The sequence below is a fragment of the Schistocerca nitens genome, chromosome 2, assembly GCF_023898315.1.
Source record: "Schistocerca nitens isolate TAMUIC-IGC-003100 chromosome 2, iqSchNite1.1, whole genome shotgun sequence".
NCBI lineage: Eukaryota > Metazoa > Arthropoda > Insecta > Orthoptera > Acrididae > Schistocerca > Schistocerca nitens.
Window position 1 is genome coordinate 1175605993 of NC_064615.1, and position 26922 is coordinate 1175632914.

A 26922-nucleotide genomic window follows, 5' to 3' on the forward strand; every position below is an offset into this window, starting at 1 on the left:
AGTCCCCTAGAACTTAGAACTAGTTAACCTAACTAACCTAAGTATATCACACGCATCCATGCCCGAGGCAGGATTCGAACCTGCGACCGTAGCGGCCTCGCGGTTCCAGACTGTAGCGCCTAGAACCGCACGGCCACTTCGGCCGGCACCTCAACACAATTATACCACCAGAGGCGCTTGGAACTGACGGGAAATTAAAAATGGCGGTGAGGTTTCTGGGACTCGAACCCTGGTGCTACTGGATGGAAAGTCCAAGTGCACCCCCCAACACACTGAAACTGTCCGAATGCGGGAGAGGAAATTTAGGTTAGTGTACTTCATTCATTTTGTTCGGGAAACTGACGCAAAGATCGAAATTAATTACGTAATTCGTCATAAGGATTGGGCCTAGTTACACAAAACTAGTGACAGACACACTCAAACTTTACCCTACCCCTACAAGCTGGTGAGAAAAAGGCGGGGGGTGTAAGGAACTACCTTTATTCTTTTTCGTGGAAAATACGTTCAACTGACGAGACGCTGGTGTTGGACAGAGAGGAGATTAAAAAGTGTATTACCTGTAAGCATGCAGTATCTGTCGTTCTTTGAAGTCAGAGCTCGTTACAGCCACCTACTCTAAACCCACCCTATAGCCCAGCTAGTCGAAGCCAACACATGCTATCTTAACTAATGGAAAAAACGTCTCACAGTTCTCACTGCACTACGAAATTGTGGTGAAAATTAACAGCACTTGTAATAAATGGATCATAATGCAACACATGTATTGGGGAATATCGTCGTCCTACAAGACTGCAGAGGGGGCGGTTGTTGAACGTGCGTTCACCTCGTTGTACAATCACGAACGGCCGAAAAACGAGACTCTCTTCCCTCATCCCTCCCTCCATCCACCTATGTTAAGGACAAAGGCATTTTCAAATGCCAGCTACTCCGCCTCGTCGCATGTGCTGTCCGCTGTCCAGCTTGAGGTGATGGTCCTTCATTGATACAAAAGCAGGTATAGTTAACTAAGCAATAGGAGATAAAAGGACAGCTGTCCCAAGTGTAGCTTGTTCGTCTATAGTGACACAGCTGCCCTAATGGTTCGGGGGCGCCCCTGCGGCAGCGACCTAGGCAGGCACTCAACGCCTCCAATAAGCCTCTCCTTCTGTGGCGGAAAAACATTTTTATTTAACGTCAACAGCTCTTTCCTGTAATCTGTTAAAAAAAAAGGAAAACAATTGCGACGATAATAAATGTCCTCTTTCCACGAAAATAGATGAAGTCCATTTCCTTTTATGAGCAAGATCGGTATAGGCTTTAAGTTCGACTGCAGGATACAATCTGCATGTCGTTATTTTGTGACGTCCAACGAAGTGAAAATTACTAATCACCACAGAACGTCATCGTTATCTCGAAACAGTCATCGGAGTAAAGAAAAGAAATCTATATTAAGCAATTTCTTTCAGATTGTTGAACAAACTTCATTACCTGAGAGCGTTTCTCATGTTCAGTGTCTGTGAATAAACCGTCCTCCAAATGTATATTACACACATTACAGACAATCTTTCACGCCATTGGCATAACATGTTGGGAAAAAAAACATTCCTTTTACTTTCGACAACAACAATCTATATCTATAATCCAAGAGAACGTAGTTGTCTTGTACACTGTGGAAGCCCCGCTTTTACCAGTGCAATGCTGTATCATACTAGCGTTTACGAAACAAATCTTGAGAGCCCGTCTCGTCCTGTGTTGGTGGGAATTTGAAAATTCATCACAAGATATTGCCGCAACGAAAGGAAAAGAAACATTTGTCAAGAATCATCCCTAGGAGTCTCCTCCACCCACCAGGCGGCACGTCATTGATATCAGTTTGATAGGCTAAGTAATTAAATTGGTCATGAGAGCAGTTTTCACGGCGAGTAATCTTTATTTTTTATTTTTTTTTTTTTTAGTAGTCCGATTACACTCACCACTTAGGTCAAACGGGAATCTGTGAATCTGTGCGGGGAAGACGATATTCTTTTTGAGGAACGCTACTGAGAACCGATATTTGAAGCTCACCACAAAGGGATTCTGCAGCCCAGACCATACATTTCGCGTAATATCTTCGCTATTAAAAGCATGATCGTAGCGACTATGTTACCGTCACCCAGCACAAAAAGCGGTCTTGAGTCCACATGCACACACACGAGTAGCTGATAGTTTACGATTTCGGGTAGGAATGTTGTCTGCGATTTGTAATCAAGTCTATCCGTTCTACTATGTACTTGGATTGTATCCTGTAGAGACGTCTTTTAATGATTACAGTCACTGGTGAATCACATTTGTACCACTCTCATATCTAGAAACGAGCCACCTTTTTCGAACCTACCTGCTAAGGATCCCATACAGCAAAAACTCCAGCGCTAATATTTAGATAGGCCCTCTGCATCTTGGTCGTCATCAAAATCGCTTTCACAGACTGGTGTGGCCGGCCGTTGTGGCCGAATGGTTATGGGCGCTTCAGTCTGAAACCGCGCGACCGCTACGGTCGCAGGTTCGAATCCTCCCTCGGGCATGGATGTGTGTGATGTCCTTAGTTTAGGTTTAAGTCGTTCTGTCTAGAGGACTGATGACCTCAGATGTTAAGTCCCACAGTGCTTTGAGACATTTGAACCATTTGAACCGACTGGTGTAAAGTTCCATCACCTGTACTGTAGGATGACCATATCTTACCATCAATCACACGAGAAGGTTCCTCTGTTGTTGCTTCATAAGCAGTTTAATACTTTTTTTTTTTTGTTGTAACACACTCATTCACTGTACACCGCTGTACAGTTTGTTTTTTCTACCATGACTTAGAGATTCGTGTTGTACTGTACCATCCAACAGAGAAAAATTACGTACTATAAATGCTTCGCTAACTTCATCTGATAGATTTTTACTGCATCTCTCTCTTCCAATATACCGAAAACAAATACCATCTACGTGCTGGCATCCAGCATATGCGGTGATTCTATTAAATATACAGGTATTTGTCCATTGGAGCAGGCGGCCTGTGATCTACGTCGCTTACAGAGACCGGTGTAAAGTTTCAACGCCAGTACCGTACGAGAACCATCTCTCACAGATTATCAGTTGCAGGGGAGGCTCCTTGTTTCGTTGTGTGAGAGACTGCTTTTTCGGCTGTAACACGCTTTGTACACTGCCATACATTTTGTTTTCTTTCCGCCACGACTTCGAAGTCTGTGTCAGGTTCTAAACTGACATTAACACGTTTTGGTCCATTGGCTCCCCCAGAAAACTAGATATCACATGGCGTAAATCATGTTGGTGCTGCTCACCCCACAACACACCCACACACTAGGTGATTGAAATAAGAGACAGTCACATCATAAGGAAACTGGAAGAGTTTTGAGGCATTGTGGAGCGTTTCTAAACTGCTGTCCAAAGGTGATTGATGACCTCTACATTTAAACTTGACAATCATAGTGACGGGATAGCTGATGGCGCTGTGTTCCGCTTGATTGATTCCTAGTATTGCTGCCATGCACGCTATCACTGTGTTAGCCATCCCCGGAAAGTCTTGCCTCCTCCACCGAGACTCTTTATCCATATCAAACAAGCGATGTCATTCAGTCATTACGTGGTAATCACCTGCATATCAGTGGACTGTTGGGATGGAATAGAAACCGTCGATGTACTGTAATAATAAGCATCATAGTTGATAGTGCGTGCAATTTTAGCAATTTTATGGTAATTTCAACACCGACCAATGATGTGGCAGCGTGCTCACCAATTTCTGTATCATCGCTAAACAGCCCCTTCACTACTTTGCGAGTACCATCGCGAATGTACGTAGGTGGCTGTGCAGTACGTTCAGTCACTGTTAATTCTCGAACATATAAACCAAAGTATACCAGACAGCGACCTACATATCTCTAGCACTTAGAGCATAGTGTGTAACTTACGAACTTTCTCCATGTGGATGGGAGTCACAGGGCATTTCCGCATTCTTAAGACCAACGCTCCCTGTAACACTGGCACAGATTTAATCTGCAGCTGGCCAGAAGTAGACCGCTACATTGCACGTTTCGTGTAGGAACAGTGCGAACCGAGGCTGCAACTACTGCCCTGCACCCATCCAAGAGCACAAGGCGTCTCCAGACGCGCGAATGTGGAGGAGGTGCATTACCGGTGTATAGTAGAGATGTGTCTATTCTGATGACATAACAAGAAACGGTTGGTTTTTAAGCATGATCGAGCTCCAGATGGATGGAGTTTGCTGCGTTTTGCGTAAATCAACTGCGCTATCAATTCTAAAGTATTGTTCTTGTGTCTGGGATCATTACCAAGAAGGAACTGGGAAGATAGGACATCAACACATGCACTCCTAAGGCTACAAGGTTCTGAACCTAAAACACGCTATAATGTTAGATCGTTGTGGTTTCCGACCCCTTAGTTGTACGTCATCCAATGCTGTTACTATCCCAATGTAAGAAATATATTTCCAGAACACGACAAACATTCTCCTTGCAGGTTTCTCTACGATAAACTATGGTGATAAAATGTAAAATCAGAAACTACTTCCTTACAACATCGCTTCCTTGTGATACATGTAGAATATAGCATTCCAGAGGTGTATAGTCCCCACTATTCACATCCGATCACGGTTCAGAAATTATACTATGCTCGCATCGGTCCTATGTAAAATGATCGTTAGTAACGGAGAATGCCTCTTATAAAGAAATAAACAAACGCATAGCAGCGGTGTTTGACACGTGAAATTACACGACATGTCGCCACTAACTCCGCAAACAGGACATTGGTCAAGCAGATGTATACACGAGGATTGTAGTACCTCACAAACACCTGTCGGCTAACTTAGAATCACCGTAGTTATGAAACTGAAGACTCCATTTTATGACCAAGATGCGGCAGGAGACTGGAGTACGTGGCATAAATCTTGGTTCGTCTAGTGAATGTGTCGAAACAGGATGGAAGTCCCCTGTTGGCCGAGAGATCTGCTGTTGACGATCGCAAGTAGAAAGTGTTCTAAGTCACGCACAGAACACGCAGTTGTATGCGAGTCGAATGCAGGTTATGTCACACAATTGATGCATCCAGACAGAACAACGCAGCAACATGTCCCTCTCTCTCTAGACTGCATCATCGGTCCAACATTAAATCCTACCTCGTTACAGCTCCATCTCAACCGATCACTGGATCCACTCTCTGCCATCCTCTAACGCATATTCAAGTAAGTTTAGAGGCAGAGGGTTCTCTTTATTCCAGGAAAGCACCAATAACAGCAGTCAACTCGCGTGTGTCATTATTACCTCAATAGACATACAGTAGAATGTTGCCTCGACGAAAAATAAAAGAATGTTTCCACTGTTCCCGGTGCTTCCACCTCACTGCTTTCTCATATTTCTCTAGCTATTGTATACTCGTTCCCATGTACAAGAATTGTTGTGCAACAATCAGAAGACACGAAAGAACCCCCCCTCCCGCATTTCGGCGTATTTTCTCTCAATTTATATGTATTTTCCGTCATTTTATCGATTTTATGTCACTTCTAACCAAGCGATCACGATTTCATTTCTCGTTACGCGTTGTAAACTTGCTTGTAAATGTAGTACAGCTGCCAACACCTAGCGCAAATGCACTATTTTTCTCGGCGGGTGGCATAGTGTAGCACTGTACTTGAATGTATTCTCTACAATTGCAGATGTTTGCTCTGTTATCTGTATGTCTGTGTCTGTGCATGTGTCACGGTAGGCTGCCATGGCGTGCTCTTCCCGCTGGTGGATCCAACTTCAAACACAGAACGCATCTCCAGACGTAACACGTGACTGGTCCAACTTTGAGCCCTATCCCAGATGTGACGTGTTGTGGATCTGCATACAAATGTATGGTAGCATTCCTCAATGCTACAGACTGGTCCTATTTCCATATGCTGCGATGCCCTCCACATTTTTTTCATCAATAAAGTGACAGTACCTCTTTTTATTTGTACTACCCCATGCATTTTGTGAACAGCACCTTCTGACGATGGTCAACACCAGAACAGTTATCATATATATCACTGCAAAGTGAAGGAACAATGCTTTTCGAAAGGAAACTCCGAGACATCAACTACCCTGTCGATGGGGAAGATAGGATTAACTGTACAGGTGATCACCTACGAACAGCTGTTGGAAGCGCTCTACAGTACCGCAAACTCTTCCAGTTTCCATATGTTGCGATGTCTTCCACATTTTTGTCAATAAGAAACAAAGTCTCTGTGTTTTCTTTCTACCAGCCTGTGTTGTGGTAGCTGTACAGTTCATGCTATGTGATGTTCAGCTTTCTGTGAGAGCCAAAGGATGGAAACGTCTTAATGTTGGTTTAGCAGGAGCTGACACGTATCTCTAAGTCATGATAGAAAAAAAATTACGGTGTGTCACTTACTGCGTGTGTTACAACCGAAAAAACAATGTATTAAACTGCTTATGGAGGAACAATACAGCAACCTTCTCATTTGATTGATAGTCTGTTGGATATGGTCATCCTATGGAACAGGTGATGAAACTATACACCAGTCTGTGGAAGCGTCTTTGATCACGACCAAGATGCAGAGGGACTGTCTAAAAACTAGCGCTGTACTTTTTGCTGTATGGGATCCTTAGCAGATAGGTTCGGAAAAGGTGACTCGTTTCGAGATATGAAAGTGGTACGAATATGATTCACCAGCGACTGTAATCATTAAAAGACCTCTCTACAGGATTCAACTCAAGTACGTGGTAGAATGGATAGACGATTCCTAATCGCAGACAGCATTTCTACCCGAAAGCGTAAACCATCAGCTACTCGTGTATGTGCCTGTAGACTCGAGACCGCTTTTTGTGCAGGGTAGCGGTAACATAGTCGTTACGGTCATGTCTTTAATAGCGCAGATATTACGCCAAATGTATGGTGTGGGCTGCAGAATCCCTCTGCGGTGTGCTTCAAATATTGGTGCTCAACAGCGTTCCTCAGAAAGAATATCATCTTCCCTCCACGGATTCCCATTTGACCCACCAGGTGTGTCTAATCCTACTACTCGAAAAAAAAATTACTCGCCATGCATGATGTCGAATCTTCCAAATTTAATTACTTAACCTACCAAACTGATATCAATGACGTGCTAGTTGGTGGCTAGGGCACCACGGAATGATTCTTGACAGGCGTTTCTTTTTTTTCTGTTGTGGCGATATTTTTTAACAAAATTTTAATCTCCCACCTACACAGGGCGAGACAGACTCTCACTATTTGTTTCGTAAACGCTGGTGTGATGTAGGATCGCGCTGGTAAAAGGGGACCTCTCACAGTGTACAAGAAACTAGGTTCTCTTGAATTATACATTGTTGTTGTCGAACTTAAATGAATGTGTTTCTTCTTCAAACATATTAGCCCATGGCGTGAAAGATAGTCTGAAATGTTTTAATACGCATGTGACTGACAGTTTATTCACAGACACTGAATGCGAGATACGCTCTTAGGTAGTGCAATTTGTTCAACAAGTTGCAAGAAATTACTTAATATACCTATTTCTGTTTGGAGTTTATATTCTTGCTTTTTCTTTACTCCAATGACTGTTTCGAGGTGACGAGGCGTTCTGTAGTAACCAGTAAGTTACATGTGTAGTATTATGATCCCTTTATTACGAGTGCTGGTTTTTTTTCACGACAATTTCAAAGCGTAATTATAACTGTGACGCGTTTTTCTATTGGTTGTGATAGCGTGTATTGACTTTGATTAGCTGGGTTGTAGGGTGCCTTTCGAGTAGGTGTCTGTAGCGAACTCTGACGTCAAATAACGATAGATACTGTATGCTTATAGTAATACACTTTTTAAACTATTCTCTGTCCAACACCAGCATCTCGTCAGTTGAACATATTTCCCACCAAAAAGAATAAGATAGTACCTTACGCCCCTGCTTTCTCGCGCCAGCTGGTAGATGTAGGGTATTTTTGTGTGGGTCTGTCACTAGAGTGGTATTGACGAAATTTTTTCCCAGCAAGATAACACCAGTCGCATGGCATAGACAATTTTTGAGTTGTAATGCGATTTTATGGTCTCTTTGTGTAGCGCTAAGCATGTGGTTGTGTAATTAGGCCCGATCTTTATGATTAATTACGACCAAAATAAATAAAGTACACTGATGTAACCTTCCTCTCCCGCATCTGGACATTTCCATGTTTTACGGGGTGCACTTGGGCTTTCCATCCAGGAGGAGCAGGCTTCGAGTCCTGAAAAGGACATCGTCAATTTTAATTTCCCGCCATTTTCTTGGAGGGGTGTGGCGTGGGACAGCACAGACCTGGGACATAGAAATTCGCACGAAAATTCAAAATTCCTGCCAAAATTCAAAATTTCCGCAAATAGGGAGGTTGGAGGAGGGTGGGGGAGGGGTGGTGGAAGGGGAGGGACTGAGAAAAACACTTGACGTCATTCGGGGGGACAGGGGTTCGCCTGATCAGGGGGTGGGGGTTTCCTGGGGGCGGGGGTGATTAATCGATCAATTTAATTAATTTGCGTATCAATTTGATATCAAAAGTCGAGTGAAGACCACATCTCTCTACTACTGATGTCTTTGTTCCAAAACGCCCCAACTGGTTCTGCAGAGAACACAGGCACGCATACTGCTTCTTTGGGTATAGAATTTTAACTCCTCTACTGCCCCCTCTACCCTGTAATGTCCTGGTATGGCATGCAGTGTCTTCGTCTTCTTTTCTCAGATGAAGAAATCATTGTGTCAAAGGCATTTCTGTACTCATGACAACGTCATTTTCAAGGTGCAACCTTTCATGAACACTCAAAATATAGACTTACAGAACTAAGGTCTCTGACACATCGTAAGTCTATGAAAACCTAGTGTCGTATTGAAGGGTGAATATGTAGAGAAGGACCAAGCATCGACTAGTTTCATAGTCGCAGCCTCATTATTTCGAGGTGATTCTTAAAACTGCCACACCCTACACCCGTCCAGACTTTGGGGTTCCCCAGAGTGCAGCAGGGTTACAAAGTAGTATGTAGAAGGTGTGTGGAGCGTGATGTACAGCGTGCAGGTGCTGCTGTGTACAGGGTGCAAGGCTGTTATGTGCAGGGTATTGAGTACAGGGTGTTACGTACAGAGCTACAGGTGTTATGTACAGGGCTACAGTGAGTGGTGTAGAGGGCGACGTGGTGCAAAGTACGAGGCTACACGATGTTGTGTACTGGGAAACGTGGTGTAATGTACTAGGCTACGGGGTGTTAAGTACAGAGTTACTGGGTGTTGTCTACTCTCTACTCACCCCGTTGAGCGTGATGGTTGGCACCCCCTTCAGCTCGGGCCTCACAGACCTCGTCCTCACGCCGTTGGCGTAGAGCAATTCGTTCCCAACTGGTCCTTCCGCACACTCCATAATCGGCTCCCATACAATGTACATACTGCGTGCACACTGCGGTGGTGTTGTGAGTGCAGTGAACACCATATACCATATATCAAAAATACACACACACACACACACACACACACACACAGAGAGAGAGAGAGAGAGAGAGAGAGAGAGAGAGAGAGAATACTCGAAGAACTGCATGATTCCTTTCCACCCAAGACTGTAAATGCCATTTCTGTTTTGCTATTAGCTGCGGTACTGCCCACTCGCACATTACTTGGTGTTTGGCAATGACATAAACCTGAAACTGGCCAACGGTATACAGAAATACCAATTGCATTCTGGAGCAGAATAATGTTGTCCTTCCAGTAACAGAAAAACTCACTTACCAGTTAGAATCTGCGCCGGAGAAACGACCTGAACACCGACTACTAATTACAAACTCGGTTAGGAAGTCATAGATCCAACATGCACAAAATTAATACAATGACAGAAAAAAATCGTAACACCAAGGAGTTGTGCGACATACGAGGTCTGTTAAAAGAATTTCAGAGAATTCGTAATTTCGCGCCAATGGTGTGGTGGAGCGAAATCAGATCGGCATCCCTGCACACGCCCGTGTTAGTTGTTAATCCGTGCTCTATTGAGTAGAACGTTTTGTCTCACAGTTTACCAATTTCGATGTGGCAGAATTAGAGGAGCAACATGCCTCCATTACATTTTGTGAGAAACTCGAGAAAACGCCTACACACACACACACACACACACACACCAAGCCTACGATGATGAGTGCTTAAGCATTCCTCGCTGTTACAAATGCTTCACGTGGCTTAAAAATGACCGGACGGAAGTTAAAGATGACCCTCCTTCAGAACTCACTTCAGCGTCTACCGACCACGCTTATGTCAGGAACGTCAACGAATCGAAGAATGACTGTCCGAGAGATTGCAGAAGAACGTAACATTTCACTTGGATCATGTCATGAAATCCTGACACAGCATCTTGAAATGCATCGTGTTGTCGTCACGTTCGTCCCACGACTCATGGGTCGAGACAGAAAAACGTTCGCCTCGCCTTGCATATTTGGATCGCGCAAATGAGAGCGAGATATCCCTTAAGGGAATCGTAACTGGTGATGAGACTTGGGTCTACGTTTATGATCTTGAGACCAATGTTCCATCTTCACAATCGGTCGAGAAAGGTTCTCGAAGACCAAAAAAAGCTGTTCAGGTCAGGTCAAATATCAAAGCCATGCTCAGAGTTTTCTTTGACTTCGAAGAATTAGTTCACAAGAATTCTTGCCACAGGGACAAACTGTTAATCTATGGTACTACGACGTGTTGTGACGCCTGCGAGAAAATATGAGAAGGAAAGGGCCTGAAATGTAGCGCGAGATTTCATGGCTATTACATCCCGACAGCGCGCCGGCACATTCATCCCTGTTGGTTCGTGACTGGAGGCCTATTACGCAAAAAGCCATATCGCTGTACTGCCTCTCCCTCCGTACTCTTGAGACCAGGCCCCGGCGGACATTTTTTTTTATTTCCAACGTTGAAAACCCCGCTGAAAGTACGAAATTTGCAACGAAAGACGATATAAAAGAAAATTAGAAGACGGTGCTTCGCATGATCCATCAAGAAGCGTATCAAGACTTCTTCTGGAACTGGAAATGGCGTTGGGAGCGATGTATCAATAGTGAAGGAAACTATTTCGAAGGAGACCATACAAAAAAGTAAAAGGTGACGGCAGAAAAAATTTATGGACAAAGTTCCGGAATTTTTTTAACAAATCTCGTAAACGAAAGTTGTTAGGCGTGTTTCTACATCTGAAAGATGAAGTCTATTCAGATTTCGCACCAGTGGCGTAAGAATGGCGCTAGTAGCGATAGTATGAGGATGAAAATCATGTTTGCTATAAATGCACGCTATAGCGGCTGTGAGCATTAGTTACCTTTGAGATTGGACGTGGTGAGTTGATGTCAGCCAAGAATGCCTTTAAGGCGACAAAGACGCCGATATCAACACCTCATTGAGTTTGAATGAGGTCGTGTAACAGGTCTGCGAGAAGCTGGATGTTCCTTCTGCGAAACTGTGGCAGGAATGTAACCACTGTTTACGACTGTTGGCAGCGGTGGTCACGATAATGTACTATCACATGAAGTCCACTCGGTCTGCACGGCCACGTGGCTCTGCCGCGCTGGTGTCAGTCCTAATCGAGGGAAAGGGAAACTTTATCAACATTCAATGAAGGCACTGTTGGGCGATAAAATCTGGGGCCGCTGGCAGAGTGTGGTAACAGACGACAGCCAGCAGGGCTAACAAGGTAAACATGGCACTCGCGGGAGTGGAGCTGTGACGGGGGTATTGCATGCACGATTTGTTTTCAGTGGAGAAACAACGAGGCAGGAAACTGCAGCGTTGCTTTAAATTATTGCAATGTATGAGGCGGGGCATTCGGCCAGAGCCTGGAGTGGCGATTTGTAAATGGCTGATGTGTGTGAATTGATGCCTGCAATAGTTTCTGTCTCTCCATGACACTACATCAGAAGCGAAGGAGAAACCAATGTAAGTAGACGGGCAATTTTAGTTCGACAGGGGGTGCCAGGTCAGTCGAGCGTCGGGATGGACCGGCGCTGGTCTACGCTTATAGGGGCCAGTCTGGCAGCAATGTTATAAGTAATCATCATAAACCTGTACTTTATTTGTATGTACTTGTTCGGAGTGTATTCGAACTCAGGGGACACAACACCGGGGCGGGACAGAACGGCAGCCTGGAACTTGGAGATCGCACAGTCTGCCTGAAAGAGGGCAGTTACAGCGATCTGCAGTGGGTCCAGGAGGGGCTCGGTTCCACCCCAGTCTATGGGCCACGTTCGCTTCCCACATGGCGTATCGGGGTCCGGGCGAGGCGTACGCTGCGACAGGAGCAGCAGCACTGCCACAGCACCATAGATGGTGGCGGGTGTTGCCATCCGGCAAGCACCACTAGCGGCAAGTTGCGGCACAGCGTCGAGGAGGGCGCGGGCTCGATTCCGGTCCTGTCCTGGGAGCAGCGACGGCCCTTGACCAGTACGTCCACCTTGGTCCCACAGTCGGACAGAGCAGGCCACACGGGGCGGAGAGTGGCGAGGACCAGGAACTGGCTGCAGCAGCCTCCGGAATCGCGGGCAGCGGCAAGTCGCAACGCACCGGCTGGCGGCGACCGGGAGAGCGGCGGCCGACTTCCATCGGCGGGCGGCCTCGATGACGGCAGCAGCGGCGTCGGCATAGCAGGAGTCTGCTGAGCCGGCTGGACTTGCAGGACATGGGCGGGCGCCACGCTGACGTTACACCATGTTTATGAAAGAGGATCAGATAAAGACTGTGGGTGGAGCTGTGAATAGTCTTGATAGGGACAGGGAGTACGATGTAGGTGACGACCATCTTTGCCATCCAAATGGCAGGTGAGTTTGCATATCGTGGCATATCGTGCAGAAGCTCTTAGGCTTTCCCATCACAGTGGCTGCCGCCCAGACTCGACTGTAGGCCTCAGTGCTTCTGGTGCCAATGTGAAGACCACGTGGCGAAGCATTAAGTTATTAACTGTGTGAAATGCTCTGACGAACATTGGCACCTGTGGCAGGGGCAGAACAGAAGTGTCGATGCGTGCTTGCTCTGGTGGGCCACACTTCGCAAACTGGCGCGGCTACTCAGCATTAAGAGGTCACTGGAATGCTACAGGAACAAATCAAAAAAAGACGACGAACCGGACGAGCTTGGCAGCAGCCAGGAAAGCCGAGGGGAGACGTCAATGGTAACACCACAGCCTCGCCGCCGGATCAGATCGCAAGCTAGACGGCAACGTCCTCACCTCCCGTACGGCTGGCTACCCTGCCCCACGAGTATTTCAGGCGAGGAGGGAGACTGGCTGTGTGTCGCAGAGCAGAGGCAGCCAGCGCTGGCCCGTCGTGAATGGCAGGAGACAAAGCGGAAACAATCCTGCTTAGCAGCAGACGACTCGCACATCATGTTTGATGCCGCCTTGGAAGAGGCAGAGACCAGGTTCAGGATGTCGCTCCATATCGAGATGAAAGCTGCCTGCCACCAGCCGTTGCAGGTCAATCATAGGTGGTTACAGAGTGAACCATGGGCGGTACACACCAGTGCATACAGGAACGTGACAACATCTTCACAAACGGATATTAGCACAACGTGGCAACTGTGATCGTAGACGTAGACGATCCGGGTGTATAAGCCGAAGCTCTGCCCAAAAATGGTCGTCAACAGAGCGTTACAGACGACAAAGGTCGTAGGAGAAGACCCATTGGGATCAGAAGACGAAAAACGCCAACGTAGAAAGACGACGTAATAGGTGGTAAAAACGAGCAACTCCCGCCAGGGTTTTCAGGGATTTCCCTTGACCATAAGATGAATGTCAGAGTTGTCCTGAAATCGTTCAGTATTTCCAATTGAGAGAAAGTCCACCAACACTTGTAAGCCCCACAAAGGGCGAAAAGAATAAAACTGTACACTAATACTCCAATTGGCTGAATAGAGTATCTACAAGCTCTCAAGCATTTTTCTCAATCCCTTAAGGATGCAGGAAAAAATGACGAATGTTGAGCGTTTCACTGTGAAGAACACTGAAGAACACAGAGACGAAAGATAGCATTACCAGCAACTGACGTAGTTTAAAACGATCTCGTTTTGCGGCCCAATTTGGCCAGGGGCTGGTCGTATCAAGCACTAGTCAAATTCGAGGGACATCTGGATGTGACATTGGGCCGATGCTGGTGTGGGAACAAAAGTACTAAGAGGAAACCATCAAATTCCGGTTACACGATAAGTAACAGAAAGATTACGGCTGTCGACTAAACTAAACACCCAGGGATTACATGTACGAACATTTAAATTAGAAGCATCACTTACAACAAAATATCAAATGGTTCAATGGCTCTTAGCACTATGGGACTTAACAGCTCAGGTCATCAGTCCCATAGAACTTAGAACTACTTAAACCTAACTAACCTAAGAACATCACACACATCCATGCCCGAGGCAGGATTCGAACCTGCGATCGTAGCAGTCGCGCGGTTTCGGACTAAAGCGCCTAGAACCGCTCGGACAGCACGCCCGGCAACAAAATATCATGGGAAGGCGAAACAAAGACTCCTTTTATTAGCAGAGCACTTATAAGATGCCGGGTCGGCCGGCACGGTAGCTCAGCGTGTTTGGTCAAAGGGTTAGCTGCCCTCTGTAATAAAAAAACTGAGTGAATGGATCAATAACGAATTTTAACGGGCATCAGGTGACGTCCGCCACGAACAATTGAAACGAACACTAACGAACAAAATGAATTTAAAAAAAAAAGGGGGGGGGTAGCGTCTTTGATTCATAATCAAAACGTCTTCGGTCCCGGGTTCGATCCACGCCACTGCCTAAATTTTGATGAATAATCAGCATAGGCGGCCGAAGCCTTCCGGCATAAGAAGTCAGCCTCATTCTGCCAACGGCCTTGTCAAAGAGGGCGGAGGAGCGGATAGAGGTTTAGAGCACTCTCTTGTCCTAGAGGTGGGAAATTGCCCCTAAAGGCGGAAGAATCAGCAATGATCAACGACATGAGGATGCAGAAGGCAATAGAAACCACTGCATTAAAGACACGTAACGTGTATCCACAGGACATGTGGCCTGTAATTGAAGAAGTGTCATGATGATCTCTCCATTGGCAAAAGATTCCGGAATAGTCCCCCATTCGGATCTCCGGGAGGGGACTGCCAAGGGGGAGGTTACCATGAGAAAAATATTGAATAATCTACGAAAGGATAACATTCTACGAGTCGGGGCGTGGAATATCAGAAGCTTGAACTTGAACTAGAAAATATGAAAAGGGAAATGCAAAGGCTCAATCTAGATATAGTAGGGGTCAGTGAAGTGAAGTGGAAGGAAGACAAGGATTGCTGGATGAGTATCGGGTAATATCAACAGCAGCAGAAAATGGTATAACAGGTGTAGGATTCGTTATGAATAGGAAGGTAGGGCAGAGGGTGTGTTACTGTGAACAGTTCAGTGACCGGGTTGTTCTAATCAGAATCGACAGCAGACCAACACCGACAACGATAGTTCAGGTATACACGCCAACGTCGCAAGCTGAAGATGAACAGATAGAGAGAGTGTATGAGGATATTGAAAGGGTAATGCAGTATGTAAAGGGGGACGAAAATCTAATAGTCATGGGCGACTGGAATGCAGTTGTAGGGGAAGGAGTGGAAGAAAAGGTTACAGGAGAATATGGACTTGGGACAACGAATGAAAGAGGAGAAAGACTAATTGAGTTCTGTAACAAGTTTCAGCTAGTAATAGCGAATACCCTGTTCAAGAATCACAAGAGGAGGAGGTATACTTGGAAAAGGCCGGGAGATAAGGGAAGATTTCAATTAGATTACATCATGGTCAGACAGAGATTCCGAAATCAGATACTGGATTGTAAGGCGTACCCAGGAGCAGATATAGACTCAGATCACAATACAGTAGTGATGAAGAGTAGGCTGAAGTTCAAGACAATAGTCAGGAAGAATCATTATGCAAAGAAGTGGGATACGAAAGTACTAAGGAATGACGAGATACGTTTGAAGTTCTCTAACGCTATAGATACAGCAATAAGGAATAGCGCAGTAGGCAGTACAGTTGAAGAGGAATGGACATCTCTAAAAAGGGCCATCACAGAAGTTCGGAAGGAAAGCATAGGTACAAAGAATGTAGCGGCGAAGAAACCATGGGTAACAGAAGAAATACTTCAGCTGATTGATGAAAGGAGGAAGTACAAACATGTTCCGGGAAAATCAGGAATACAGAAGTACAAGTCGCTGAGGAATGAAATAAATAGGAAGTGCAAGGAAGCTAAGACGAAATGGCTGCAGGAAAAATGTGAAGACATCGAAAAAGATATGATTGTCGGAAGGACAGACTCAGCATACAGGAAGGTCAAAACAACCTCTGGTGACATTAAAAGCTACGGTGGTAACATTAAGAGTGCAACGGGAATTCCACTGTTAAATGCAGAGGAGAGAGCAGATAGGTGGAAAGAATACATTGAAAGCCTCTATGAGGGTGAAGATTTGTCTGATGTGATAGAAGAAGAAACATATAACACTACTAGGACTGCGTGGTGGCGCAATGTTTACGTAGCTTGCGTAATCAAATACCAAGTTTGGTATATTACTTATTATGTCCCAACAGAACAAGTAATCCTGTCAAAGAAAAGCCACATATAACACTACACTCTGCTACTATTACACCATAACCCCAAAGTAGGAGTCAGTTTACAAAACAAAATTATTTTGTTATAATAAATAAGGTATTACGCAATCAGAACAGTGTTACCCTCTGAGAGGAATTTTGTTGTTTGACCATGTTGTACCTAACGGAAGTGGCTTATCGGAAATGAAAGTCAGAATTACGTAACTAATTAAACAGTGACTAACGAAGAAATTGCCTTCCTGCACTGTTAAACTGATAATGGTAAAACGGCCGCCAGCCTAACTAGGCAAAAGAATGATCAACATTCTCGTTGAAGAAAATAGTAATTAATAATTTTAACAGATAAACACAACCTATACTTGACCACAAGCGAGTGCAATTAACTCTGATACATATATATACATATGATAAGGTTGAAACCAACAACTAGAGCAGCAGAAGCAATTTGCAAAATTATAACAGCTACCAAAACACACTATTACTTTACACAAAGTGACTTGTCTTTATAACGTTATTATTAATATGCACTTCTAATACACAAGAGAGAGAGAGAGAGTAAACCTGAATATATAATTTCCTACTATTGCAGTTTTCCACTTTTACTGCAGTGAGACACAAAATTAACATATATGCAAGACACTGACTCACCTTCTGCGATTTGCAATAATAAGCAGTAATGTAATCATTTACTAAGCAAGAAACATTATAAGCCTCAGTCTTAAGAACTTTTACTTGAAGTTGGCAACAACACGTTAATAAGCAGTTTTCACTAGGAAAATTATTTTTCAGTTCAAGAGGCTTTAATTAATAAAATCACTCTAGGCTCCAATGTACTTTCAGTAAGGACACTCGGTAATCAGTATAGTCCAAACGGTGAGGATCCTAAGAGGTTATGATGAGGAGAAAAGTCAAGGTAGATACACAAATTCAGATTTAAATTACCTTATATTTCAGCACATTAGCACATCCTTTAAGCTGATCCTTCACCGTACATCATAATGTCATTATGAAGCAATGATTGCGCAATGTGGTGGCAACTGCATGCAGGTAGGTGGAATTGCAGGCCGATTTCTTGATGGCGATGATAGAGACAAATTCCAGAATATTTCCAACTATTCGAGCCCTTGGAGAGAAGCATGAAAATCCTCTCTTGGAAATCAGCACAATATGCGTCTTTCCCATGGAATAGCACGGACTCGTAACTCGTGTCCGTCTGGTGGCTCGTCTCCGACGGCTTCCGTCTCCGTCTCCGTGTGCTTTCCGACTGACTTCCTCGTCTACTTCCGTGTCCGTCTCCGACCGGTGGCTACCAGTCCCACCTTTTTCCGCAAGGCCAAACACAATTTGCGCATTCTGATGCAATACCGTTCCCGTGGGGAACCACTACACCTTATGGTGCAATAATTGCTAAGATTCCTAAGTGAGGATCAGCAGTTTACATAACAACAAACAAACGCATTGGATAACACAGAACATTTACACATATTAAAGAAATATACAGTTATGTGTTACCCATTCAATCACACACATTTACAGAAGTAACATTAAATAAATAAAAGCAAAATAAATCAGTAGATCATTAGAGCTATGGTGTTACACATGCCCCATGTTTCGTTGAAGTTTCCTGTAAGGGACACTTCAAGGAAACATCCATAACACCTAAGTGGTGGTGGCTACAGAAAAGAAATTATATCATCCAACTTCAGTTGGGAAGAAAAAAAAATACATATTACAGACATACAGCATATACATTAAGAAAAATTGAGACATTTACACTAATTTTCATCCACAGACTGGTTTAAGGAAATTAATTTTCATCATCACACAGGATACCTTTAAGCATGTTCATTTCACACACATATAGTTTAAATAAAAAACAAACAGTACACAAAATAATCTATACATTAGTAGAATAGGTATAGCTTTCAAAAAAAATAAACACACATACAATAGCACAGAACATTTTTACTTAACAAAGCAGAAATTCATCATTCAATATTTTTAAAGGAATGTAAATATTCAAACACACAAGCATGTTAATGATTATAGTACTTTTTCAAGGTTTTCTCAAAATAGTTAACTTTAAAGCTGCTCTTCATTAATAGCAGTCCAAAATGTTTGTTGCACATAAACACATTAACCTATTCAGATCCTATCTTTAATCATCACTGCTGTAATTTTAAAACAAGGCAGTCCAAAACAAACATCTACGTCCATTTGAATTATAATCCATTTTTATTTTATAATAAGTTCTCACTGACTGCAGAAAGAATAGTCAGTTCATAGCTCATTGAGCAAAAAACCTAACTTACTTCACTGCTTGCCTCAGCACTAGCAGTCCAAGTTATACACATTCTGCCCATTATTGTTTTGGCAGTCTTTATAAACATTTAGGCACAAAAACACACTTTAGGTTTGGCAGTTCATGCCCACGTATCAGCTCCTTGCCCCACAATGGCAAGTCCTTTGGCTACTGCTCAACACAGCATATTTGGTAGTCCTTAATTTCAGGACCACAGCATTTTTATTCATTTATCTTGTTTCATTGCTCAACAACATATTTTTGAGCAGTTCATTATCATCATCTTCATGTTTTTCATCATTCTGTCACACTTTTGGTACAAATTGCATTAATGGTATAAAACATGATACCTGCAACTTTGAAACAGTTATTAGACACTGGCAACAAAACCATTTCTTTTCAAATGACAACTTCAGAAAATATATACATTGGTCAAGAAAATTTTAAATGACATTTTTGACATAATGACAATGTTCAGGGGTTATTTAAGTCCCTGATTTATAGTTTTTCTCCCCTCTTTCTTACTCATCAATATTTCTTCCAAAGTCAGTACTCAGTATAATTACACATTTAGGTTATCAAATATGTCAAGATCAGAACAGTAACTTTACGTCCTTCTGTAAGTGACTTCTGCCTACTCTTTGTGGCACTAGACACATATATCTCATATCTGCTTTACACAAATTAATCAGGTTTCTCTCCTCAATTTTGACACAACATTTTTCAAAACATTTGCATTTAGTCATATTGTGGCATTTATTTACCTTGTTTTCAGTATTCTTACCATTTCTCATCCATATTTTTCCTTTTAATTACTTTTCCATTACATTTTTTTTCTTTTACAATACTCACTATACTTTCATTATTCTTGGTCATTTTCTAGTGTACCCATATTATTTATCCATTTCTATTTGTTCACAAAACAATACACAGTATGTTACATTATTTCTACACTTTTCATTTTACTCTGATAGAGAAGAAGGAAAGAAGATAGTAAAAGTTCTGAATGATGAAGAGGAAGATTGGCAGCACGAAAAGAAACGGAAGTAGTGCTGGCAATAACTCGGGTCCCTGGTGCTCGTCAGGCACCTGACAATGCAAAGAATGCATGTCCCCTGAGGGTTACTACATTTTATTCATCATTGGTTTCTGTGTACATACAATTTCAGGTCGACTATATTTCTAACTCCTAAAGGCTTCCTTGACCTAGGGTACACAAGAAAATAAGCATTTGCATGTGGAGTTCCTTGCACTTCAAAAGGCCCGTTGTAAACGTATTTGAATTTAGAAATTTCATTATTAATTTCGCTAGATTTTTCATGTGTCTTCACTAAAACATAATCTCCAAGCTTAAATTTAGTTGTTTTGAGATTATTATCATGCCTTTTAGATCTAGCGGTCGCTTTATCTTTCATTCTTTTCTTAACTAACTCTTTTTTATCATGCAGGTTAATTCCTACAATAGGTGGGAATTGCAAGATCTCTTCAATAATACTTTTACTTTTACGGTCCAACAGAACTTCTTCAGGGGTAAAACCGGTGGTTTCATGGTATAAGGTGTTCATGGTCTTTTCAAAGTCATTTACAAATCTGCCCCAAGCCTTATGGTTATGGTGACAGTAGGTTCTACCTAACCTTCCTAATTCACGCATATACCTTTCGACAGGGTTACTAGCCGGGTGGTAAGCTGAAATATATTTAACTTGAACATCATGTTGCTTCATGCCTTCTTTCCAGATTTTTGAAATAAACTGTGGTCCATTATCAGACAAAACAGCTTTAGGTTTACCAATGGTGTTAAAATACTCAATCATTTTGCCAAAGACTGCTTTAGCAGTGGCTTTCCTAATTGGATATAATTTAACAAATTTGGAGAAAACTTCCAACACTACAACAATGTAAGACCAATTACCTGACGTTTTAGGTAAAGGACCATACAAATCCACTGACAGCAATTCTAATGTGTCCTCTGGTACTGTATTCTGCATGAAACCTTGATTTACTTTATTTGTCACTTTTGCCCTCTGACATACATCACAAGATCTTATTCTCTCAGTAATTTTCTTAGTAGCACCTACATTAATTATAACCACATCAGTCAACTTTTCAATACACTTCTTGGGACCACAATGCCCTAAGGCAAGATGAAAATAATCAATCACTTCAGTCTCAAATTGCCTAGGCCAACACACTTTCCATTCTTCTGTACTGGTATTCTTTCTCCTGTACAAAACTCCATTAAATATCTTGTAAAATTTATTTATTTGTGGGAATTTAGGGTTACTAAAATTAACTTTCACTGATTTCCAAATTTCATCTTCATTCTGGTGGAACCTCATACTTTTACAAATTTGCTCAATTCTTTTCCTACCTGGGACCTCCTTAATATATCTTATATAAAATTTGCCATCTTCATTACATTCCCTTGGTAAGTTGTTCATACCCTCAGGCAATCGTGATAGAGCATCAGCTACATAATTGTGACTACCTTTAATGTATAATATCTCATAATCAAACTGTTGTAAGTACAGGGCCCATCGACTCAACCTGCCGGTAAACAGTCGACAGTTTTTTAAAAAGGTTAATGCCTTGTGGTCTGTATGAATTATGGTTTTATGCCCCCATAAATAAATCCTAAATTTCTTTAATCCCCAAATGATTGCTAAGGCCTCTTTCTCTGAAATAGTATAGTTTTTCTCATATTTAGTTAAAGTCCTACTAGCAAAAGCAATAGTCTTATGTTCTGTTTCCCCAGTTTCTGTGTTTTCCTGAAATAATTCAACACCAATACCATAAGCACTACTGTCTGTAATGATGTGGAATGGCTCACTTAAAACTGGGTGATATAAAATGTTTTCCCTTACTAACTCAGTTTTCAAATTTTCAAAATCTTTCTGACATTCAGATGTCCAAATATATACACTATTTTTCTTCAACAAGCTATTCAAATGTGGGCTGTTGAAAGCTTGCCCCTTCGCAAATTTGCGGTAAAACCCACAAAGACCTAAAAACGCTTTCAACTGTTTCTTATTCTTTGGAGGAGGGCACTTTTCAATAGCATTAAGCTTTTCTGGCTCCTTGGTAATCCCAGATGTGGTTACTATGTGCCCTAAAAACTTAATTTCTTGTCTCACAAATTCACACTTTTTAAACTTTAAAGTCATGCCCCCTGCTTGAAGAGCAATAAGGGTTTTGTTTAACAGGTCACAATGCTCCTCCCAGTTATCAGTAGCAATCAATAGGTCATCTACATATACAGTCAATCTGGCACAAAGTTCTTTTCCTAATACAGAATCCAAAGCCCTAATGAAAACAGAAACAGAAGTATTCAAACCAAAGGGTACAACTTTGTATTGGTAACATTTTCCTGCAAACAAAAAAGCTGTATATTTCCTAGAATCTTTGTGTAATGGGATCTGCCAATATCCAGCAGTAAGGTCTAAACTGGTTAGATATTTTACATTATGGAACTTTTGTAATAAATCATCTAAATTTTCAGGCCTGTCTACTTCCTTCCTGACAATTTTATTCAAAGTTCGTGCATCAACAACTACTCTTACACCTCCATCCTTTTTATTGACTATTATAAGTGGACTATTGTATTCGCTATTGCTTCTTTCTATTACCCCCCATTCCAACATTTTATCAATCTCAGCTTGTACTGCTTCTTTCTTAGCTATAGGTATTGGATATGGTCTGACAAAGAATGGTTCATGTTCTAGGATATCCATACGGTATTCAAAGTTAGTTACGACACCTGGTTTATCAGAGAAAACTTTCTTATTATTATTCAAGATATTAAATAAATCACCTTTCTGTTCACATGATATTCCTTGGATAACATCAACAATTTCCCTAAAGCTGTCAGTTTTTTGATCATCCTGCAATAATCCTCTCACATGGTATATTTCATATAGTTGGGATAAACCATCATTTTCAGATTCTATTTTTAACAAAATGGGTTCTACATTCACAGCTTGGACCTGGTTGTCACCTTCAAATTTAATTTCTATTGTTTTGGTTTCCCTATTTATCTTAACAGTTCCACTACCGCAATCTAAAATTACGTTCTCCTTGTCTAGCCAATCAATACCTAGAATCATTTCAGCACTTAATTCAGGGATCACTAAAAAATCATGTTCAAAGTTTTGGCTTCCTATTTCAAAGTCCATCAATACTTGTTTTTGAATAGGTTTGCTGGACCTACCAGTAGCTCCTATAATTTTCACTCCACTAACAGACATTATTACTAACCCTGGTTTACATGAAATATGATCAAAGAATGATTCTGATATGGCACTGATTTGGGATCCTGTGTCTAAAAGTACTTGCAGTTCAGTGTTACAAACATTTACAGGTATTATAGTTTGTTTAATCATCCTCTGTTCCTTTTCCTCCTGTTCTTCCCATAACAAATCCTGCTCAACCATAATGTCTTTCCAGGAAATATTACCTACTGATTTCAGTTGTATATCAGGTGGCTTTTTGGGTTTTGGAATTTCAAAGTCTTTAGCAAGGTACAACATCTCCTGCTCTGCTATTATTTTATCAGGTGGTCCTTTTTGTTCCTGTAATTCACACTCAGTTAAAACATTTATTAAAGCTTGCCCCAGTATAGTATCATCTGGGGGTTCCTGTAAATTATGCCCCTGTGTTACATTATTGAATAATTCATTCGGTTTTGACCCAGTTCTACTTTCTATATCTTGCTTTGGAAAAATGTCACTAATTTTCTCATACCCTCTTTCAGTAAAAGTATATTCACTTTCATTTACACCTGAAAATTCATCTTCACTGGAGTCATCACTACTCCCTTCCTCACCATCAGATTCACTTAAGTACCCAACTTTTGAACAATAGAGAAAGTTAGTATATTCATTTTGATCTATATTCATATACCCTTTATCATCTGAACTATCACTGATTTCATTTTCGTTATCAGATTCTAGTAGGAAAGCAACTTTTAAACAGTGAGGCAGATTATCACTAGATGTTTCAACCACTTCGTTTTTCGACTCATTTTCTACATAATGGACATCATTTGGACAGTCAGACACTTCGGTTATATCACTTTGAACGATTTCAGCCTTAACTTCATATTTAGTATAATCGTCATATATTTCGATAACTTTCATTTCATTTTCTTCCATGCTATCAGTTTCAGGCAATCGTGCGAAATTACCACACCCTTCTACCTCAGAATCACAAAATACCTTTCCATCAACAACAATTTCGTCTGCACTGCTTATAATGTCATGTTCACTAACGTCCTCCTTTACATCATTTTCACCTATTTTTCGTTGTGCACACGTCTTTTGCGTGGCATATTCTACCTCCCTTGCCTCTTTATTCATCATAACTTCCCTCATATCTACGTCTTTTACCTCACACACATCAATAGCAGTGCCAATATTTCCCTTTTTACTCGCCTTTTCTACCTCCCTTTCATTCTTTAATAAAGTCTTTTCGCACGATTCCGATACTAAGTTATCCTTATTATATGACATATTAACTTTATTTTCATTTTTACACTCATCTACTACTGAAACCGGCCATCGGAAGTGTCCGATCCCGCCTCTCCTGTTTCTCTCTACGGCAGGCATCTTGTTCTGACGTCTGCTGTTTGTGTCTGCTGCCAAATACAATGTACGCTGCTCCGGCAACCGCTGGCCCGAGGACGAACGGTCACGCAACTGCGCACTGGGAATGCCACTACGTAACACTCCGCGCCCGTCTGCTATAGGCGCGCCCTTAAACTTCCTGCCCCGTAGTTTACATCTTTCCTTCTCGAATCTAATATTTGACATCTTTTCTTTGGGTCCAAAACCGGTTTCCGCGTGAATCCGACCCGTAACACACGCGGTTTTCAGTTTTCCATTTCGTCTCTAGTTTGGAAATTCCGCGTCATGTACCCTCTGCCACGCATCGTATAATTTCCTCTACCTCTCGCGCGACCTCTTTGAACCGTATTTACACGAAATTTATCATTTTCGTGTCGTTCAGCTTGGTCATTACTTTCTCGCGAATAATTGTTGTTATTACGTGGACGGGAATCGCGATTTCTTCGCCAGTGATCTTCATCTTCTACCCTTTCCAGAAATACAGAAAAACTACTGTGGGTACTCCCAACATACCGTTTAGAATCCTCAGGTAGTTTCTGCCAAAGAACCCAAACGATCTCGGCTTCAGTCCTTCTTGCTTTCAAATGTATCAGTTTTCTGTACCACGATTCGCAAAACTCTTTCATAGTTTGTCTACCCCTGGTATCATACACCCTGGCCATTAGGAACTCACGCCACAACTGGTCTTGTTTTCGTTCTGACCAGTACTCGTCAATAAATTTTTGTTTAAAGCTTTCAAAAGACATCTGGTTTGTATCCAGATTCAACCCCCACCATTTTGCTTCTCCTGTTAATGCACTGATTACAACATTAATTTTTTCCTGGTCAGTCAAATATTCAGGAAAATTTCTTTCGCAATTCTTTACAAAATCAAGAGGGTGCCAACCGATATATCTCTTTGCAGGGTCGAATTTTTCCTCGCCCTCTAATATTTTACTGAAAGGCATTTTTTCAGTAAAATGTGTAGGTCCTGTTTGTATTTTTATTTCCAAGTCATGCATTTTGCCTTGGATTTGTGAAGTGTTATGTTCACACTTCTTTTCGCAAGTAACAACCTGTTTGGTTAATTCTCTACTTGTTTCTGTTACAGACTGTTTAATCTGCGCAAATTCCACGTTACATTCAGTTTGTATTTCGGATTTAATACCGAATACCTTTTCGTCCACTTTAGTGATGACTAAGGGTTCTATTTGATCTTGTATTTTAATTACTTCAGTGTCAAATGTTTCGTTAATGTCATCAATTTGTCCTTGTACATTGGCAATATTGCCATTGATGACAGTAATTTCGCTTTTAAGGTTTTTAATTTCATTACTCACAATGTCTACCTTTACATCAACCTTCTCAATCTGTTTACTAAGATTCTTTCCTTGCTCTTGCATTTGTTTACTAATATTGTCATTTTGCGCAGCATTTTGCTGTCCCTGTGCTGCAATTAGCTGTCCCTGTGTTGCCATTAGTTGTCTTTGTTCTGCCATTTGTGCAGACAACATTTTTAACAATTCTATCATATCTGAATTCTTTTCACTTTTAGGTTCTGCTACATTTTCGTGTTCAAGATCTACTTTCCTTTCAGCTTTTGGTGATTCAAACATATCCCGCGATTCATTAGCATAGCCACTGTCTTCCACAACGTCGCTCATACTGTCTTGCTTAGAACGCGCGACACACATAGCTTCGATCTGTTTATTGACGTCTGCGTGAGAACGTACGTAATTTAACTCGCGTGTAGTGGCATCTGTTGGTGTGCTGCCTGAACTGCTTTCGGTTACATTCTGATCTCGCGTATCTAGATTCATTTCTAGTTTCCTGTCCATTTTAATTACTGTTCAGTACTGATACCTTTTATTTTCGATTTAAACTGAACTTTCACTATCCGGTCTCTCAAATAATGCACAGGTTCGTGCCGCTGGACGTTTTATGTTCACTCTATGTTTGTAAAAGGCTAACTACTTATAATTTTTTTCGTCTGTAGGTGCAGACTGAACAACGTCCTGTCACGCGGCGCCACATATATCACTACTAGGACTGCGTGGTGGCGCAATGTTTACGTAGCTTGCGTAATCAAATACCAAGTTTGGTATATTACTTATTATGTCCCAACAGAACAAGTAATCCTGTCAAAGAAAAGCCACATATAACACTACACTCTGCTACTATTACACCATAACCCCAAAGTAGGAGTCAGTTTACAAAACAAAATTATTTTGTTATAATAAATATGGTATTACGCAATCAGAACAGTGTTACCCTCTGAGAGGAATTTTGTTGTTTGACCCTGTTGTACCTAACGGAAGTGGCTTATCGGAAATGAAAGTCAGAATTACGTAACTAATTAAACAGTGACTAACGAAGAAATTGCCTTCCTGCACTGTTAAACTGATAATGGTAAAACGGCC

The 26922-nt window shown here is 42.0% G+C and overlaps 1 protein-coding gene across 2 annotated transcripts in view; it reads right to left on the bottom strand.

The window, feature by feature from the left end:
- LOC126234819 (gamma-interferon-inducible lysosomal thiol reductase-like) overlaps positions 1-26922 on the bottom strand; it is a 127172-nt gene that overhangs the window by 24792 nt on the left and 75458 nt on the right. The window contains exon 4 of one of the 2 annotated variants that reach the window (XM_049943564.1): positions 9282-9428. The exons of the other annotated variant lie outside the window; for it this stretch is intronic. Within the exon in view, the coding sequence (XP_049799521.1) occupies positions 9282-9428 (147 nt within the window). The remainder of the gene's footprint in view (positions 1-9281; positions 9429-26922) is intronic. 2 annotated transcript variants of the gene reach the window in all.